This window comes from Dipodomys spectabilis, unplaced genomic scaffold, assembly GCF_019054845.1.
Source record: "Dipodomys spectabilis isolate Male_0828 unplaced genomic scaffold, ASM1905484v1 ptg000009l, whole genome shotgun sequence".
Lineage (NCBI taxonomy): Eukaryota > Metazoa > Chordata > Mammalia > Rodentia > Heteromyidae > Dipodomys > Dipodomys spectabilis.
Genome location: NW_024870686.1, coordinates 23,448,739 through 23,469,407, shown reverse-complemented (window position 1 = coordinate 23,469,407; position 20,669 = coordinate 23,448,739). Strand labels below are relative to the sequence as shown.

At 35.1% G+C, this 20,669-nt stretch overlaps 1 protein-coding gene across 2 annotated transcripts in view; it reads right to left on the bottom strand.

The window, feature by feature from the left end:
* The window catches only part of Glra3 (glycine receptor alpha 3), a 119,419-nt gene extending 102,817 nt beyond the window's left edge, over window positions 1-16,602 (bottom strand). The window contains exon 1 of one of the 2 annotated variants that reach the window (XM_042701501.1): window positions 16,517-16,602. In XM_042701501.1, the coding sequence (XP_042557435.1) occupies window positions 16,517-16,587 (71 nt within the window). In that variant the 5' untranslated portion in view covers window positions 16,588-16,602. The remainder of the gene's footprint in view (window positions 1-16,516) is intronic. The other variant, XM_042701506.1, reaches the window with a different exon arrangement.
* Window positions 16,603-20,669: the final 4,067 nt, after the last annotated feature.

Sequence of the window (20,669 nt, the reverse complement as noted above, 5' to 3'; positions counted from 1 at the left end):
CCACCCCTAGTTCTTCCTACAGAGTTGTATTTTATTTTGCCAGTTGGGGGGCTTGAACTCAGGGTCTGGGCATTGTCCCTAAGCTTTTGTGCCCAAGGTAATTCTCTACCACTTTGAGCCACAGCGCCACTTCTAATATTGGTGGTAGTTAATCAGAGTCTCACAGACTTTTCTGCCTGGGCTGGCTTTGAACCACAATCCTCAGATCTCAGCCTCCTGAGTAGTGAGGAATACAGGTGTGGACTACCAACACCAGATTCTTAAAAAATGTGTGTATTCACCACACATGCATATACACACCTGCAACACATATACAACCCATAAAACAAATATACACCATAACATATATACACATCGTAACACATACACATACCACACACAGGCACATACAACACAACACATACATCCACAACATATCATAACAAGACACATGCAGCATGCACAGTTTTTTTTTTATCATATCTATTTTTTTAATACTTGAAAAGTGACAAGAGAATTTTCTGTTATTGGAATATAGGTCTCAGAGAGTAATAAAACTTTTGATTTCCAACCAAATAAAAACTTGGAAGTTGAGATCTTCTTGAAATAGTAGATATGATGTTTTCTTCACTTAGAGAAGAGACAGGGCACCCCAGAGTTATAATAGCAATCATTCACAATTCAGTGAGGCCTGGTCATTGTAAATTTAATAGAACAATTTTGCTTGAGGAAGTTTTATCAATGCTTTTGCTTGAACCCCATGCCCTTCACATTTTCTCTCCTTAGCTGACCCAGAAATGAGCTCTTCTCAACGTAATTTCTACAAAGAGGCCACCGTTTATATCAGAAATGTACATGGGTCTATTACTTACTGATTTTCATTATTGATACGAAATATTTCTAAACCATAATCCTTTCTCTGAGACTAGAAACTTCCTATCTGAGAGTAGAGATTATGTTATAGAATTTATTTCATGAGGAATTAATGGGGCAAATAAATAGTACAAATATGCTATTTTGGAATAGTGATAAAAATGGATCATTTCAAGTTCAGCCCAAGGTAATTTTGTTCTTTATATTTTCCAACATACCTCAATAATTTTAACTTACCAAAACCACATTGAAAATGGTTTCAGCAATATTTTTTATAATCACTTCAAAATTATTATATAAAGCCGGTCAAGTAAAGCTGATCAAATATTGTTTCTCTTCTGAATTTTATTTATATGTATACCTCCTAAATTTCACAAAGTATGTTTAAAAAACACTGTAAGTTTCATTTTAGTCTGATGTAAGTGCTTTATCCCTCCAAAAAATAAACAACCCAGAGAATTCCAGTAATAATTAAAAAGCACCTTAATCTCATCATCTATGAATGAGCAGTGAAAACTGAAATAATCTTTGTAATTTAGGTTTTAAAGTTAGTAGTATTTACAAGGGGAAAACCACAGAAGTAGAGCTGCTCTAGTTTGAACTCTCTAGGTCTTGTTTGTGACTAATTTTGCTTGCACTGATACCTATTAAGAAATATTTTATCAATTCCCAAATCATTAAGATTCATGACATAAAAGCATAAGTTCAAGCACCAATCTCTAAAGTGTCTGCATCAGTAAAGAAATACACACAGAATATTAAAAAGGAGCCCTCCTAAATTCTTTTTTCCCCCTAAGTAGTACTGAATCAGCAGAATAATGATATTATTATGGCAGTTCTTCTCAGGTGTGGGACTGTCAATATTTATGTCAATGTCACCTTCCAACAGAAGGTGTTCTGGCTTAGTATGTTTTGGAGATGCTGGACTGTTTTCTTCCTGTGGTTCACGAAACAACCATTATGCCTGCCTGCCAACTTTTTTCGAGAGAGAGAAATGGCATAGCTCAAACAAGGAAGCAAAATGATGTTCAAAAAGTGGTGAACACACAAAAAAATAAGCATTAACAATAGGTATGATGTGAATTTCCTTCTAGTGAAAATTGCCCTATACCTCAAACTTGCCATGGGATTGTATTGTCTTAAAAATTTCAAAGAGAACAGAGAATAGAATGTCACAACAACTGATGTTCATGTTACCATTAAAGCTAATACTCAGTGTACACGTGACACTCAAAGCTCAGGTTAGATATTAGCTAACATTTCTTCCCTCATATCTTCAGTTTCTCCATTTCTGCTCTTCTCCTATTTCCTTCTTCTATATTTTTTAACCTTCTATCTATAATCTTAAACTATTTGGGGCAAAAAATATTTATAGTTGTCAAAGAAACAAATAGTTTAGATGGCCCTAGGCTACATAGCTATTTCTTGGGGCAAAATGCAAATTTTGATTCAGAAATTTATGATTGTTCATTGTAGCTTTAAGAAGAGCCTAAAGTATTGATTTTTCATTAATAAAATGGCTACATGTTGCATATCACCACTCTAGATGGATTATGGATATATATATATGTATATGTGCATACATATATACACGTGTACATATACATGTGTATACATGTATATAAAATTTGTTTATACTATTGTTCCTTTTCTTTCCCTCCCAGCCTTTCTTCATTCTTTTACTTTCTTTCTTTCTCTTTGCTTCTTCCTCTTTTATTCTTTCTTCTGTTTCCCTCCCTCCCTCCCTCCCTCCCTCCCTCCCTCCTTCCTTCCTTCCTTCCTTCCTTCCTTCCTTCCTTCCTTCCTTCCTTCCTTCCTTCCTTCCTTCCTTCCTTCCCTTTCTTTTCTTTCTCTTAATACCTCACACCTGCTGTGCCACATAAACCATGTCTCCCAGCTCTTTTTGCCTTAGTTATTTCTTTGTACAGGTCTCACTTTTTACTTGGAGCTTGTCTCGGATCATGATCCTTCTACAGAGCTGGCACTACAGGCCTACTCCATCACATTGGACCCAGTTGCTTTTATTTTCTGTTTCACCATAGTACTGTCATCAGCCTGGTTAATATGGTATAATACGATTATTACTATAGTATACTTCTCACATTCAATTAATGGCAATTTGTCATCTGTGATAGCTGTCCTTTCTTTCCATCTTTGGAATATCCCATCATATTGTCCATACAGGACTTCCTCCGGAGCCAGTCTTTCTCCCCACTGATCAACACAATCTGATCATTCCCCTTTCTTTCTGATAATAATCCCTGTTCTTCACGTTAGTGACTGAGTTCACTATGGTTATAGTAAAACATACCTAGAGCATCTTCCACTCTCTAAAAGGTATTTCTAAGAATGTAAAGAAGCATTTCTCTTTATAATATACTGGCCAGAACTTGGCCCCAGGACCCACAAACAGAAACTGAGAAATATTTAACACCTTGAAAGTATCTTTAAAATGAAGCTTCTTTTCTTGTCTGATGGCTGTTAATCAGCCCCTGCGACTGGAATCAGAGTATCTACCTTGAATTTTAAAGAAGAAATCCTACAATAAGGATGGTAAAACAAAAGAAAGATGGAAAACATCTCCATTTCAGACTTACTCTTCTCACTTCCACAGTTTTTCTTTCTTTTTCTTACTATCTCTCTCTTTTAGTATTCAAGAGAAGAAAAATCTGTGTGTGTCAGTTGTGGGGCTTGAACTCGGGGCCTGGGCCCTGTCCCTGAGCTTTTCTGTTCAAGTATGCTATACCACTTTGAAGCACAGATTCACTCCCTGTTTTCAAGTAGTTAATTGGAGATTAGAGTCTTACAGACTTTCCTGCCTGAGCTGGTTTCAAACTGAAATCCTCAGGTCTCACCCTTGTGAGTAGCTAGGCTTACAGATGTAGTAAGAACAACACCCAGCAAAAATGCTTTATTAAACCAGTGCTATTATGCACTTTGTATTCTGAACTAACAATGATTAAAAGACTCTCTTCCTCTTTTTGTATTTTCCTGCAACTCAATACCTTTCTCTCCCTCTCTCTGTCTCTCTTTCTCTCTCACACACACACTCACTGTAATAGGTTTTACATATAAAATTGACTGCAATGGAGGCTACTAGCAGTGTTAAATGACATAGGAAATTATAGGTGCAATGCTAGAAATACTTTTTAGCAAAATAGAAGTGATAATACTTTAACCCTTTTAGTTTAGAAAACAGCTACTTTGTATATAGCCCTATATATTATTATAGTTTAAGATAGTATACTTAAATACATCATTGGTCAATAGGAAATGAACACACAGTCTTCCAAGAACTAAGTCTGCATGAGGAACAATTCTGCAAAATTCATTTTTTAAAAAATCAGTCATGGGGCTTGAACTCTGGGCCTAGGTGCTGTCCCACAGCTCTTCCAAGGCAAGCTCTTTACCACTTGAGCCATAGTACCACTTCTGGTTTTTTGGTGGTTTGTTGGAGATAAGAGTCTCATGGACTTTCCTGCCTGGGCTGGCTTTGAACTTTGATCCTCAGATCTCTGCCTCCTGAGTAGCTAGGATTACAGGTATTAGTCACCAACACCCAGCTAGATTCATCCATTTTTAAAGGCATCAATACCATCTTTCTCAATGATTTTTTTGAGCTGGAATTTTAGTTTGCTCTAGAAATTTGAATTGTTTCATAACAGTTACACTTTCATGGTATAATCTTTGTTGTCAATTGACATATATTATAACCATGCAGAGACACACACAGAATGATATATACTTTGGCCTTTTGAAAGAGAGAAAACTATCAGTTCATATGTCATCATTTAGGGGAAATAGTTAAGCTGTACACAAGATGTAATTTTCTACTGCAATCTCTGAAGGAAGCAGCAGAGATCTGCTGCACAGTCCATGTGTTTGATGATATTCACTCTTTAAGCTTTTCAGGAAGAAAGAGATACCTAAATCCCAGGGATTTAAGGAAGAAAGGGGGATTCTCTAGCTTTTCAAGTATTTTAAGGTTAATATAAAGAAACAACATGAAGCAGAAGAGAGATTTCTAATAGTTCAATCTACATAAACCTCTGCTTTGTCTATTATTCACAGTAAATAAATCCAGAGGCTAATTAAGAGCACCAGGAGGTTCACTTATTTGTACTCTGCAGCAAGAACTGCCTAAAAAAGGGAAGGATTTTAGCGTTTTAGTGGAGTAAAGATGTCTATTTTTATAGAAAAATGATTAAATAGCTATTAGAAATATTGCTTAATGCATATTAGTGTTGTATTATTCATAAGGATGTAATTTGTAGAGGTGTATTGTTTTACAGTTCTGAGAGTTACATATTTCACATCTTTTTAATCTCTTAAGTAAAATATTTCCTATGATTTTGTGAAAAGTAATGTCTCTTCTTGGATTGTTTTGTTTATTCTTCTAATAAATAAATTGCAGGCTTTCTGCTTTGAAAGGAACAAGCCTAATTTAAATGATAGAAGTCAACACATACAATGAAAAAAAGAAAAAGAAGAAAGAAAGGAAAGAAAGAAGAAAAGAATACTGAGATAATTACACACAAACACACACACGTACATCAATGCACATTTTCTTCTTAAAATAAAGCTATAATAATAAATCATTTTTTGGGGGGTCTGGTCGTGGAGCCTGAACTCTGGGCCTGGGCACTGTCCCTTAGCTCTTCAGCTCAAGCCTAGCGCTCTACCACTTGAGCCACAGCACCACTTCCGGCTTTTTTCTTTTTGCTTATGTGGTGCTGAGGAATCGAACCTAAGGCCTTAGTCATGCAAGGCAAGCGCTCTACCACTGAGCCACTTTCCCAGCCCAATAAATCATTTTTAATAAAGAAAAATTATTCAGATAAACATTTGCTGATATTTTCTAACACTAGAGGAAAGTCTGTAAATCAGTAGAATCTAAATTAAAAATAATACTAATGTTCTTCATTTCAAAGAATATGACTCCCATTGTAGACATGACATGCTATTACAAAGTTTTCCACATCTTCCATTTCACCTATGGACTATCACCTACATTAAAGTGCTTTCTCTGCTCATCTTCCTATGAAGAGCTGAAGATTCATTTTCTGAAGATCTTTGCTCTGAAGAGTTAATAGTCTCTTCTGTTCAAATAAAGACAGTTCCTTTTCTCAGTATTTTGTAATTGCTGCTCATTTTTGGTAGCCATTCATGATTAAGTTTTCTGTACTTGTCTGAGAAAAGAGTCTCTTGGAAATAATTCATTCAATGCATATGAACATATAGATTAAAAGACAAAATGAATTTTCTGTAACATCAGTGGTCCTCATTTGACCAAGGGAATTGTAAGCTTGTCAGCAATTTTGATCATAGAATTATGATAGATGCAACAGTAAACATTTAAATATTAGACTTTGGTAATATGCTCTAATATCTAACTGATATCATTATTTAGGGTTTTCTCTTTCTTATGCTTCCTCTTTCAAGAGCAAGTGATCTATACAAAGTAAATCACAAAAATAAAATACTGACCTAAAGATATTTTTACATGTAGGATGATGATTCTCTATAATTGTTATCACATGAAAGGTTATTGATGGTTTGACAACATTTAAAAGATAAGCCATCGTAATACAAAAGCTTAATATACTTTTGTATAGAGAAGAGTGAGATGCAGGGTGAATAGTGGAGAAGTGTAAGAGTTAGAGCATTTTCTCTGTATTATATTTTTGGTGGAAATGAGAGGCAAAGGGCAAGTGTAAATATACTACCACAATGAAATAAAATTAGGAGTGAAGAAAAATCCGACAACAAATATCACACCAAAACTTTTCGTGAATGCTATTAGAGGATAATAACATTGTGATTTTGTTTATGCTTGAGGAGAGTTATTTATTGAAATTGTTAATTTGCTTTTGGGGGAAAAACTGTGCTCATAAATTAATTAATTCTGTCAGTGTGTAAGGAATTCCATTGAGGCATGGAGAGAGAACTGGAAATATGTTATTGAACTGCCCTGAAGAAATTCACACACTTGCCATTTGTCCGCTGGCATGGGGAAGCAACAGTCTCACCTCAACTTTGTGGGGGCCAGGAATCAGCTGGTTTCTTAGAGAGAGAGTGAAGATAGTTGAATAGAATTTGTCAGGGAAAATAAAGAGTTGGCAGTGTGGCTTGGTGGTAGAGCTTGCTTCGTATGCATAAAGCCCTGGGTTCATTTCCTCAGTACCACATAAACAGAAAAGGCCAGAAGTGATGTTGTGGCTCAAGTGGTAGAGTGCTAGTCTTGAGCAAAAAGAAGCTCAGGGACAGTGTCCAGGCCCTAGTTCAAGCCTCAGGACTGAGGAAATAATATAAAAGGAAAATAAATAGAATCCACATTTTTCTCCCAGTCATGTCATGGAGGGTATCTGAATTGGCCATTTCATTGAGGATAAAATCATTCACCTTCTTTCAGCTTCCCACTTGAAACATTTTGTGGCAAATCTAAACAAGTAAACAGGGGGCTGACTTTGCTTGCTGATGACTTCCTTACACCCCACTGATCATTCTTAATCATTCCTGATTTTTTATTTATGACATTTTACTTTTGCTACAATTATCTTCCAATTCATTCTAATTACTGTTTTGCTTTTGTGATGGTACTGGTGCTTGATCTCAGGACCTGATTACTATCGCTTAGCTTTTCCACTCAAGGCTAATATTCTAGCTACATCCTTACCTGCACGGTTTGGGTGGTTAATTGGAGACTAGGATCTCATGGACTTACTTGCTGTGGCCTATTTCTGCTGCCTTCTGAGGAGCTAGGATTGCAAGCATTAGCCAGTGGTCCCCAGCTTGAAGGATTTCTTCATAGCAGCATTGATTTTAGTTTTATATACAAACCCACTAATTTCTGAACTGAAAAATATCCTAACATCAGCACTACTAATATCCTACTTTATAGTAACTCTAAATTTCATTTTACAAAAGATAAAAAGCTTATTTTTATCTAACATCATAGGTCAACAGTAGAAGTCATAGAGATATTACTATAAATGACAACATCTCTGAGTTTCTTGCAAATATAGATAGGTGAAATTATGAAAATCAGATAGATTAAGTGATGAAAATCATTCAGCAATGACATTAACAAGGACAGCAGCTACTTGAACTTTATTCATGGAAAGTCATCAGCTTCTGAGAATTATACATCTAATAGGAAGTAATTGTTAATGTTTTCTATTATTTTTAGGGCTAATATTAAAAGCCTGGCAGTAGATAAGTTATGCCAACTATTTATTTATTTTCATTTTCTTTTTAAAATTTTACTGTAAATGTGCTGTACAAAGGGTTTACAGTTACACGAGTAAGGTAATGAGTACATTTCTTGTCGAACATTGTTACCCCCTCCTTTGTTTTTCTCCTACTATCCCTTCCCTCCCCCACCTCTCTCTCACCCCTCCCCCAGAAATCATACAGTTCATTTCCAACGTAGTGTCTTGTGAGTATCATTGTTGTAATGGGTCATCCTGTATCCTTGTTTCAGCATTTTGTTTTTCCCCTTCGTCTCCCCAAGTTAGATAAATGTGTATATAATATACAGGTACCAAAATCAAATACAGTAAAAAGCTGAAAAGTTCTAGTCAATTCCAAAGAAGTCAAATGCCTTGCTTTATGTCTTTATTTCTAGGTTATGATCTCAAAATATAGAACTCTCTGATAAGTATTATAAGTATCATGATAGAGTAAAATGATAGATCATTACACTATGAGGTGTATAACCTCAGGGTGTAGACCAGAGTTATATTTTTAAAGCCAGGAATGGTGACTTATGCTTTTAACCTTGGCTAGTTTGGAGGCAGAGGTCAGGGAATTGCAGCTAGAGATTAGTCTGTCTTCACCAATGGTAGTTCACAAACGTGTATCCATCATTCTACTGATATAAAAAAGTATAAGTAGGAGGATGGAAGTTCAGGTTATCCCAACCATGAAACAAAACCCTATTTCAAATAATAAAAATAACCAACACAAAATAAATCTGACAGAGTTCTTCATGTGGTACAGCTCCTGCTTAGCAAGTGTGAGGATTACTTGAATTTAAACCCCAGTTTTTAAATAATCATATTTTAATGTACGAAGTAAAGATATATAGGTGGTACAAAAACCACACAAGGAAATACTGAGTGTAAATCTTGTATTGAAATTTCATGGAGTACACTTAGAAAATGTCTGAAAAATGCTAAAGGCAACAATGAAAAAATTGAGAAACCAATGCATAATCATGATATAATTGCGTGCTCATTTGTACTGCATTACATGATACACAATTCCAGTTTCTTATCAGATAAAGGAAAAGAAAATCCCTCACTATTTACTAGATTGCTTCCAAATTTTATCTACTTTACAGCTTCTTCTTGGAGTAGGTAATGTCTTCTAAGGAGTTTTGTTTCATTCTGTATTTTTATGAGACTGGATTCCTTTTTTACATAAAAAATAACAGATTTTAATGAATTTCACAGGTAGATGTGAGAGATAGGCAGATGTCCTATCAAGTTGATTCATTGTGTGTTGAGAATCTACTCTATTCATGACATCAAATTAAATATTATGGAGGTAAAAAAAAATCAGAAATAATTATGTTCTTGGTCAGGCATGGTGAAAAATGCCTATAAGTCTGCGATTCAAAAGGTGGAGGAAGAAAGATTCAAGTTTGTGGTCAGTACAGGAAAAATAAAACTAAAAAGCTGGGTGCTGGTAGCTCACATCTGAAATCCTAGCTACTCAGGAGGCTGAGATCTGAGGATCACAGTTTAAAGCCAACCTGGGAAGGAAAGCCTCTTATCTCCAATAAACCAGTCAGAAAACAGGAAGTGGTACAATTGCTCAAGTGGTAGAGTGCTAGCCTTGAGCTGAAGAGCTGAGAGACAATACCCAAGCCCAGAGTTCAAGCCAAACAAAAAGAAAAGAAAAGAAGAGAAGAGAAAAGCAAAGAAATCAAAACAGTCTAGGTTGCCCCTTAATTCAATCTTTTTAGACAAAAAACATGAAATAAGAAAAAAGAAAGGACATAAAAAAGAAGGAAAAAGAAATAATATGATCATATTCTCATAGGACTTATAATTTTGAAGGAGACAGATATTTGAATGAAAAACATAACCACAAATTAAAAAGTGAAGGCATGTCTTCTCTCTTCTATTGTGATATGTTATTAGACCTTCAGCTTTTATTCATATTTATTTGTTTATTTATTTATTTACAGAAGTTACAGAATTCCACAGGCAATATAAAACTAGAGCATGTAAACTTCATGCATGGAGCACTGGCCTGGAAAATGCTGCTAATCCAAACCATACTTCAAATATAGGAATAGTTTCCATAACCAAGAAAGCCATCTTAAGTGGAAGAAACAGCAAAACCCAGAGGCAAATATTTATGGAGGCATATGTAGGAAAAAAACAAGTTCATTTCGACTTAGAAAAAATAGGTCTTGTTATTAAAATTATCTTATAAACATTTTCTTCTGAGAAATAGAATTCTTTATTTCTGGTAATTTTAAAGATTAAGGGGGATGTGTCAGAGATGTTAATTTTTAGTGATTCTTAAATTTAAATTTACCTCTAATTTAATATCGGTCATCCTGAGTTGGCAGTAATTTTATGATGTGAGAAACACTTCAGGATATAGTTGTATGTCCTAATTGATGGCAGCAAATTTTGTGGGACCTCATAAAGATTTTTTCATCTTTTGTATTTAAAGTTCTTCCATCTAGTAAACTATTCCTAGAGAATATTATTAGGCTGTAGATTTTATGCCATTTCTAATGGTACCAAGTCCTCTAGTACATTCAATTGCCTGTGATGTGCCATAATGACTTTCTCCTTGAAGTAGCTCTGGTGTTGAAATTCTAAAAGCACTTAAGAAATGCACTATAATTTAGTTTTTTATTACTGACGTTTCTCAACATCCAAGCACTGAAACTTTGTTTTCTGAGGATGTGTGTTGTTGCCATGCAAGTTTAGGCGAGCTTTATCTTCTGTCATTAAACACTTGCCATTAGCTCAGTGGTTTTGCTAGAGAAGTTCTGGTATAGACTTTTTGCCCTCCTTCCACTTTGGAGATGGTTAGCTTGTCCTCCTTCCTGGAAATCTCCTCATGCAACAAAACAAATCCATAAATTATGTCATTGTCTTCATGGGAAATTATATCACCAAAGAAAAACCAAAAATACTACCTCAAAACCAAGGATCCACAATTCTCCATAGACATATGCCAATAGGTACAGTTGACCCAAACATAAACATACTCCTACTGCAAAGGTTTGGTGGTATAATGAGGGAGAGTTCACTTTATATGCTTCATGATGCCAGCAGTACAAAACAATTCCCTTAAATTTCCTGAGAAAACTGAAGGGAGTGAAAGGTGTCATGGGCAATTGTGGACTACTTCATTGTATTACTTGCAGTTATGTGAATGGAAAGTACCAAAGGAAATGGACAGAAATAGCCACATAGTGATAAGAGTTGGTCTCAGAGGAGAATTGTATAAAACTTGATACACGTGTTGCTTAACCAGGGCTGAGTATTTCTCTGTGGCCTGTTCTAAGTTTTGGAGTCTCATTGCAAATTAGTGGAATTTTCCATTCTTTCTTTTATGTGCTCTCACTTTTAGTTTTTGGTTTTTGTTTTTGGAGGTGCAGTTCTAGCAGCTAAACCTATGCAGCTTTATATATTACTGATGGCAGAATACAAAGCCAGTAGCAAAACACCATAATCCAAGTTCGATGTTCTTTTTATTGTAAAAATTCAAATTCTTCATATTTCTTTTAAGTGACTACTTAAAATTCAAAATCTACTCCTCAAATCTATAACTAAGCAAAATTAATTTCTCCCTTGAGTCCTTTCACTTTTTCTTGAAAAAGCTTTATTACTAATTGTTATTAATAATTTTATGATAATGTTGTTCAGTTTGGATTTTTTGAGACAATGCCTTGTTATGCTGTCTAGACTGGTCTTGAACCCCTGAGCTCAAGTGATCTTCCTGCATCAGATGTGTTAGTAGCTGAGACTACAATTGTACACCTTGGTTCTGATCATTTACTATTTCTGAAAGACAGAGGTTTTTTATAGATGTTTTGAGCAAATTCCAATACTATTCCTGTAATAGTAAGTATCTAGTTATAATTAAATTATTTGTCTCTGAATACTTTTTCATATTGCATTGTTGGAAGATGGATGCAAGTTCTCCAAATACCTGCAGATTTATTATTATATCTAGCTAAATAATAATGGCTTGTACAATACAGTGTTAAGTCATAAACTTTGATTTCCTCCACTGACTTTAGCAGTCACTATTCCCTATATACTTATTGTACAACTATGAAGCTCATACTGCATGATATATTCCTTTATATTTTATTTCTACAACTGAACAAGCATTTTTCAAGGCCCAATACAAATACCACGACTCACTTTCCTACCTTCTATTCCTTAAAACACTGCTGATTATACGATGTCTTGATATCAATACTGCATTTTCTTCATCTTAAGTCCCATCATTGAACAAGTGGTATATCCTAGGGCTCCTTAGCTGACTGCTTCGCAAAAAAAAACAATCATGCACAGAATGGTTTAGCATCCTCATAAAATGCATAACTGTTGGTGGACTGGCCTCTGAACACTGTTCTATAAAGAAGAGCTATTTTGTAAGATGTTCTCTGAGACTACAAGGTGAAGTGCTTGAAGTAGCAGTGAAGGAGCTAGGCTATGAGGTTTTTACACATGAGACCATTTATGATTTTATTTAGATGAAAAAGGGGAAGAATCATGTATTATTAGTGACATAATTTAGAAGAAACTTTATAGATTTTTGCTCCTAAGCTTGATTCTGTAAATCATTGTAATAACTAAAGTTAATACTTTGAAGTAAATTTTTCTTCAATATGTTGCATAAGAAAACCGAGATAAAAACATTAAAAGGGAAACATCTCATTCTCAAAAATATAAGAAGATGAAAAACCAAGGAAATTAAAGCTGAAATTTTATAGGTTTTGAAGCAAACCAAGAAAATGTCTTATTTCTGATTATCATAACTTCTGAAATTCGCACCTTCAGTTTTTGACAGGACATAGTATAATTTATTCAAGCAGCGAACTTACGTTGTATCAAACTGTGAAGATAAAAACTAAATGAGGTAAAGATAATTGATTCAGATGAGTTATTTCTGTCAAGTTTTGTGCTTTGGGAATTTATTCTGTAAGCTTTTAATTATTATCACTTATCTGAATTTCAAAGAGCTAAACACAGATGGTTTTTCTTTAATTTGTTAATATGAAAACTAAAAGCTATGCAAGAATTACTTAATAAAACAGCAATATATGAGCAAAACATAAAATCTTAATATACTTCACTATGTAAAAATTCATATTCCTTATACTCTACAACGTTCTCACTTTTTAATACTCTTTAAAATTTCCCTTTAAAATTTCCTATACTTGATGCATTATGATGGTGAAGTTTATTATTTATCTAATGTATTAGTATTTATCTAAGTTTATTAGCTATATATCCTTTGTTCTGTAGACTTTACCTAACTTTGTTAATCTTATTCTAAAATTTAAGAATTATGGAGGTATAGAAGAGATGAAATATCTATGCACTTAAATGATAATCAAAGAAAATGGTAGACATTTTATAATAAGTAGCAACATTGCACTAATCAAGTTTATGCTAGAAAACAACAGGAACTCAAACACTGCTGATAGGAATACAAACTGACACAACTACTTTGGAAACCTAGCAGTATTTGATAATGCTAAATGTGAACATATCCATGCTCAACCGGAAATCCAAGTCCTCTCCTGTTTAAGTGGATACAAAATGTGTATGTGTTATCACCATGCATAACACTCAAATGCATATATAACATTTCTGCATTACCAAGACTTGAAATATCCAACCATAGGAAAGGACTAAGTTAACTGTGATGTATTCATACAGTGAACTACCATATAGTCAGGAGAACGAGTTATTTTCAGTGATATTCTAGAATTCTAAAATAGCTGGTATTAGTGAAGATTAAGTCAAATAATGTTCAGAAACATATACTTGAAGGAATGTATAAAGTTCAAAAGCAGAAAATACATAATTGTTGCATTAATTAGCAGAGCAATCACCTGTGGACAAGGTAATACCTGGGAAAAGATAGGGGTAGGTAGAAGGGGCAGTTAATTTCACAGGGATATTGAATAAATTTGTGATCTCCTCTCCTGGGTCTATTCACTTTGTCAAAGTGGAAATTTACTGGGGTATTTTCACTGTATATGTGTGTGTATGAACATATATGTGTATATACACATACCTATATGTCATATCTCAACAAAATGAACACTATTAGAAATCTATTAAAATGTTTGTATGAGGAAACTTTAATTATAAATATTGATAGATTCTGATTATTCTTTTTGACTTCATATTGCCCTGGAAAGAGTTTCACAAACTTCATTGAAATAAAAGGAAGACATTTTGGCAGGCTACAACACAATAGGTTTATTATAGTAAGTAATAGTGCATTTTATATTTCAAATAGCAAGAAAAAGATCTTGAATGAATATTTATCAAAATCTGATAAACATTTGAGGTAATAGGCAGGTTAGATATTATGACTTGATCATTACACAATGTGTACATTTCTCAGAACATTACATAGTACCTGTAAATATGATCAGTCCTGTGAACCAATTGGAAACCAAAAAAACTTTAAAAATAATAATTAAATTCAGAAATAAATGAGTAGGTGTAATAACTAACACTATGTCTTTGTCCTTATTTTTTCCTTTACTTGTGTCCACTTTGTTCAATATATCACAAATAGACTTCATGAGCAAATAAAGGTCTTGAAAGCTGTTTAATTTACAAGTCATTTCCAGTAGAGGGACCTTCTCTTTCTTTGGTGTGAAATTCCTCTTTTCAAGAGCGATCACTGAAAGTGAATATATTTAATTTTTACAAGTCATTAAAGTTCTTCATAGAATATGAGCTAGTCTCATGTAAGTCTAGTCTAAGGTGGAAAACTATTATTTATTAATGGAATAATATTGTATGAAGAATATGCACTATGTACCTAATCTATCTATATAAACTTCAATACTAGATATGCCTTCCATAAATCCTCTGTAGAATGTATTAATAAAACAAACAGTTCTAACTAAAATAGCTGGTATTAGTGAAGATATGTAATTATAACCACAATCATCAAACTGAAACACCTATCTTGTAAATGTCAATGAAACTAGTCACCGATCAGATCCAATGACGATAGCTATGTATCTAGCAAGGCATTGTAACAAATGCCAGAGTGAATTGCATTATACAAACTTGATCTCAGCGACTAAAGCAGCTTAGTTACTCAGCCTAAATAGTTCTCAAGTAAACCAAAGAGATTTCTTTGAAAAATGTATAATATCACTTATAACATTAAACATAAAAATAACTATGACATGATGAGCTTCTAGTAGAAATTAAGTTCTGTACTCTTCCCATTCATTTTTCATAAATGTAAAAGCTTCATACACATTTTGTTTATTATACATGAAATTTCTGGCTATTTAAGAGCTATAAAAATTGCTGAATCATATTAAAACGTTTTTTACTGAAATATTTTGCTCAAAATGGTTCAAACCCCAATTTTAGAAAAAATAATAACAAGAAATATAAGAACCTTCTCAACTAGTTTTTATTGGATATAAACGTATCAAAATAATATCACTTTCTATAAAATGTGACATTTTATATGTTATGACATATTATATGTTATTTAAAGTAGTCCAAAGAGTAAAAGTTGACATCTTAACCCAGAAAAGAACACTGCATATTTTGAAGAGAAATCAGAGTATGCATATGTAACTCTAATTATTTAGGTTCAGCTCCACTGAAAAACTTATCAGTCTTAAAATGGAAATCTTTTGGTAATTAGATGGTAATTGTAAAATAAAAATTATATTGGTGGTTCAAACATTTATATGAGCAGTATCCTGTGTTTCTTTGCTTTATTTTTTTCTTTTCTTCTTCTCTTGCAATTTTTGATTCAGGAAAGGGACTAAATTATCTTATCCATTTCCTAATCTCTCAAGCTTACAGAACACTACTATAATGTAAAAATATAATGTGATAAGTTTTCCAACAATTTCATAAGCTATACATTTGCCATAATGCTTTCTTCAAATAGATAGTTCAGGCACAAGAACATAGCTAATGACTTATTTATAATATTTCCTTCCTGCATTTCTAAACTAGGTCATTACAAACTAGTACCTACAAGGCCTTTATTTTTTGATCATTTCATTTAATATCTGGATGCATATTCAATATTCAGTTTCTCTGATCAGTATATTTGAATGCTCTGTATTTCTGCCTTAACAAATGTTTCATAACTTTTAATAAGGAACAAACTCCTGAAATACACAATTCACTTAAAAAATGAAACTCTCCAAAACAAACAAACAAACAAAAGCCATATGTGAGATGTCAGCTTTGGAAATAATTTGCCTTTGTCGAGTAATCTCTGCTGTAAATAGCACAAGATGCCTGCTATGAGAACACACGATCAAAGGGACAGTCCCAGCAAGTCAACCAAGCCCGGGCACATTCCCCAGCGCCAACCATAACAAGTGGCTGCTACTGAAGGCATCTGCTTATTGAGTTCTTCTGGCGGTAAAAGCGAGGCCACTTACCTGAGTAACAATGCGGCTTCCCAGAAGTAAAATCCAGAAACTAACGTCCTAAAGTGTCTCACGTGGGCCATGATACGGAGCAATGTTCACGATCCCGAAAGTAGTCTTATTCAAGGCATGGGACACCCAGAAGACAGGCAAGGAAGACGTTCCATCGAACCCACTGGGTTCTCCTGGAGATGGATGTCCGGGTAGCTTCAGCACCTTAGACAGCTCCCCGCAGTGCCCGGAGACCCTGGAGGAAACGCTGCAAATTCTCCTTCGCACCCTTCGCCTGAGCAGACTGCGAGCCCAGGGGGGAGTGTCAGTGTCACCAAGGAGCGAGTGGTTTACCCAGTGGAGCCAGAGGAAGGGACGAGAAGAAGAAGTGCATGCGGTGCCTAGGTGGTGAGCAACAGTTCAACGAAGCTCTATCTGCAAAGCAAAGAACGCTCTCCTCTGCTCTTGGATCAGACCCAAGGCTGGAGGAGGAACTGCAGCTGCAGCCAAGCAAGGATGCTTTTCCACCTGGTCCAAACGCCGCCTGCCAGCGCCGCTGGAATCTCGCCTTCCACCTTTGGTGAAGACGCAGGGAGCTCTGCAAAGGGGGACGGGGGCGGGGCCAGGCCCAGGAGACCCCCCCCCCGTCCTGCCCACCAATCAAGACCTCACAGCGGGACAGAGTGACAGGCCATTTACAACGGTAGGCGGTGCTTAGCATTTTACCCTTAGGCTGAAAAAAAAACAAAACAAAACAAAAAAAAAACAACACTCAGAAACTGGTGCAGAGCCCAAACAGATTGGAGCAAGAACTGGGAGAGTCAGCGTTTTGGGTATTATTAGGTAGCAGAAATCAACCTGGAAGAGACCTTCCCTTCCGAAAACCGAAGGGCAAAATAAGTAAAAGCAGTCTTCTTTGAGGATGTGACCCTGTCTCCCAGACCCTACATAGCAATGCCAGAGTCCACAGAGGCCCGGCCTTAGAAAGGAAGAGGACCTGCACCTGCAGCCTAGGCGCAGGCAAGGGCGCCCAGTGCTCTAAAACACCAAGCCAGCTGTGGGTCAGTACCTATGGTGGAATGGGTAACCCGATCAATGATGAGGATCACAGAAAGATGAAGGTGGGAAATCTAGGCATACAAATATACAACACTTCCTTTTTATGCCCCCTTACCAAGTTTGCAAATCATAGTAGGAAGCTTTGGAAGGAGAACTAGCTTATAGAATATCATTTAACTCATTTCTTCCTTTTTTTTTTTCGTTTCAGATGTCACTCTCTCCTCCCTGTCTCTGGGTCTCTTTTCTTGTATATCTTTCTTTCTCTGTGTCTCTGTCTCTTTTTTTTTGTCTGTGTGTATCTCTGTCTCTCTGTGTCTGTGAGTCTCTCTGCCTTCCTCTCCTGACCCTCTTTGTATGTCCTATGATCATGTACATTGGTTCTTGGACTGAAAGACAAGTGTGTGTGTGTGTGTGTGTGTGTGTGTGTGTGTGTGTGTGTGTGTATGAATGTGCAATGCATTTCAAAGTAAATGAAAAATTTAAAATTAAAGACCTATGCTCTTTCATCTTAATAGTTGCCTTTATTTACTCTCCATCAGGATCAGTAAGGTTCATTCCTTGAAGGTTAGCTCCGCCTCCCCCCTATTTATTCTGAGACTTCTATTTTCATCCTTTAACTTTTGTAACTACTAAGCTGCATGTCAAGTATGTCCTCCTCATCTTTCTTACTAAGTTTTCTTAATTAAATATCAAGAGGCATTGACATATGGTTATTCTTGAAATCCTTTATTTAACTGGAAGAATGTAAGCCACCACTTTCTATCTTCTCAAGTGAGGATAGTGAATGTTTTCTTTTCTACTCCCACTTTAGTAAATAGCACTTTGCATTCATTAAGCATAGGGTTTTCTGCGTTTATTTCTGTGCATTACTGTTCTGCCCATTTTCTTCACTTCTAAATTCTAAAACTTTATTTATTTGCATAAATTGGCTGCACAAGGGAGTTTTCATTATGATCTTTCCATGTGTGCATACAATGTGTCCCATTCAACATCACCATGCTACCATTCCCCTTTACCATATGACTCCTTTCTTAAAATAATTTCAACACCTTTCATTGTTCTATTTTCATATATGCCATTAAGCTACTTTGATTATATTCATCTTTAATCACCATTTTCCTTAGCTCTGTCCTCTAAACAAAGTCTGATTTAAATTCTTGACATTGATTTCATTAGTGTGTAGTAATTGGTCCAAGGAGTTTCCATGACATATCAGATGTGTATATGTTGTACTTTCATCAAAGTGGTTATTGTTTTTCCTTCTTAAACCACAAATTTCCCTGAAGACTCATAAAGAATAACAACAGTTCTCCCCAGGACTATTTGCACCTTCAGGAGAACCAGACCGATTTTAATTAATGTAGTTGTTTCATCAATCTTTAATTAATGTAATGAATCTATTTATTTAGTCAGTTATTGTGTGTGTGTGTGTCTGTGTGTGTGTGTGTGCGCCCACGCGTGTGCTCTTTTTTAGGGCTTGAACTCAGGGCCTGGGCTTTCTTGCTCAAGGCTAGTACTCTACCACTTAAGCCACAGCAGCCTTTCTGGCTTTTTGATAGTTAACTGGAGGTAAGAGTCTCATGGACTTTCCTGTCCAGGCTGGCTTTGAACCTTGATTCTCAGATCTCAGCCTCCTGAGTAGCTAGGATAACAGTGTAAGTACCAGAACCAATCTTCTGAAAACTCATTCAGCATAGATGATTCTTGGAATAGCAATTCAATTGTTTTAAAATTCATGGATAATAAAAACTGTAATAACAATTCACTATGACTTTACCTTATGAGCAAAATATTATCTCTACTATGATTTTTACTGCTTTGTATCTTTTTAAAGAAAAATCATCTAACACATTCATTAAAACTAATCAAGAAGACTTCAAGACTCATCTAAACTACCAATACTAGCCTGCCCATTAGACCATACTAATTTGGTCTAATACCAAAGTTTAGGTCTTAAAAGCTAGTATGGAGGGAAGACAGAATACTTTGAAAGAATAAAAATGAAGAATAACAGTCACATACAGTTTGTTGCAGTCAACCATAAGCTAAAGGACAGGTGGAAGGGAAATGTGGAAAAAAATTGTCTCAAGTAAATGCAACAACGAAGACTTGGTGTAGTTATAGTAACAGGAGACACAATCAAGGAATAGTTTCACTAAAAAGGTGAGACATTTTCAAATTTGTATGCACATAATAATATAACTTTAAAATATTTTAAGCAAATCAATGGCAACTATAAATTAACTTCTATAGTGAAATATTTTAATGTATTATGCCAAAACTTTTAGGACAAACTCATAAATCAATTGGTATATGATTTTTGAAAAAATATAATTAATATATTTTATTTAATGAGGTTATACAACAAAACCTCCAGTTTTGTAATATGCACTTTCAAAACTTGTTTAGGATGTTTACAAAGTCACACCAGTGACACAACAAAGAAACAACTCAGTAGTCGGGGTAAGCAAACTTGCTTTAAAAAAAAAGTAGATTTGGGATTATAGGGGAAAAACAAAGGAGGAGGCAACAATACTTGATAAGAAATGAACTCATTACCTTGCTTAGGTAACTGTAACCACTCTGTACAGTATTTTCACAATAAAAAACATTAAAACAGAAAGATTTCTTTTACAAAATATAATTTGTTTTTTTCTTAATATATATTTTTCTATTGTAAAGATACTGTGCAGAGGGGTTTCAGTTACATGAGCAAGGTAATGAGTCCATTTCCTATCCAGCATTGTTACATCCTTCTTTATTTTTCCTCTACCATTCTTTTCCTCCCCATCTCCCCAACTCCTCTCTCCCCTCTCCTACCCCCTCCTCCACCCCCTGCAAAGTTGTAAAGTTCGTTTTCAACATACTGTCTTGTACATCTCATTTATTACTAGAATGTAATTACTTAGAGATTCAGGGAACCCATTGTATGATCTTACATACTGTCATTTCATGCCCAGTGTTCTTGGCAAATATACCAAATATGACTAAGCAAGGAGAAGATAATAAAGGTCTTAGGTCTTTCAGGAGAAAAGATCTTGGTCATGATACCAGCAGGTAATTTCCTCAGAAGAAATCAGCCTTTGATGTGGGATATTTAGCCTCCAGAATCAAG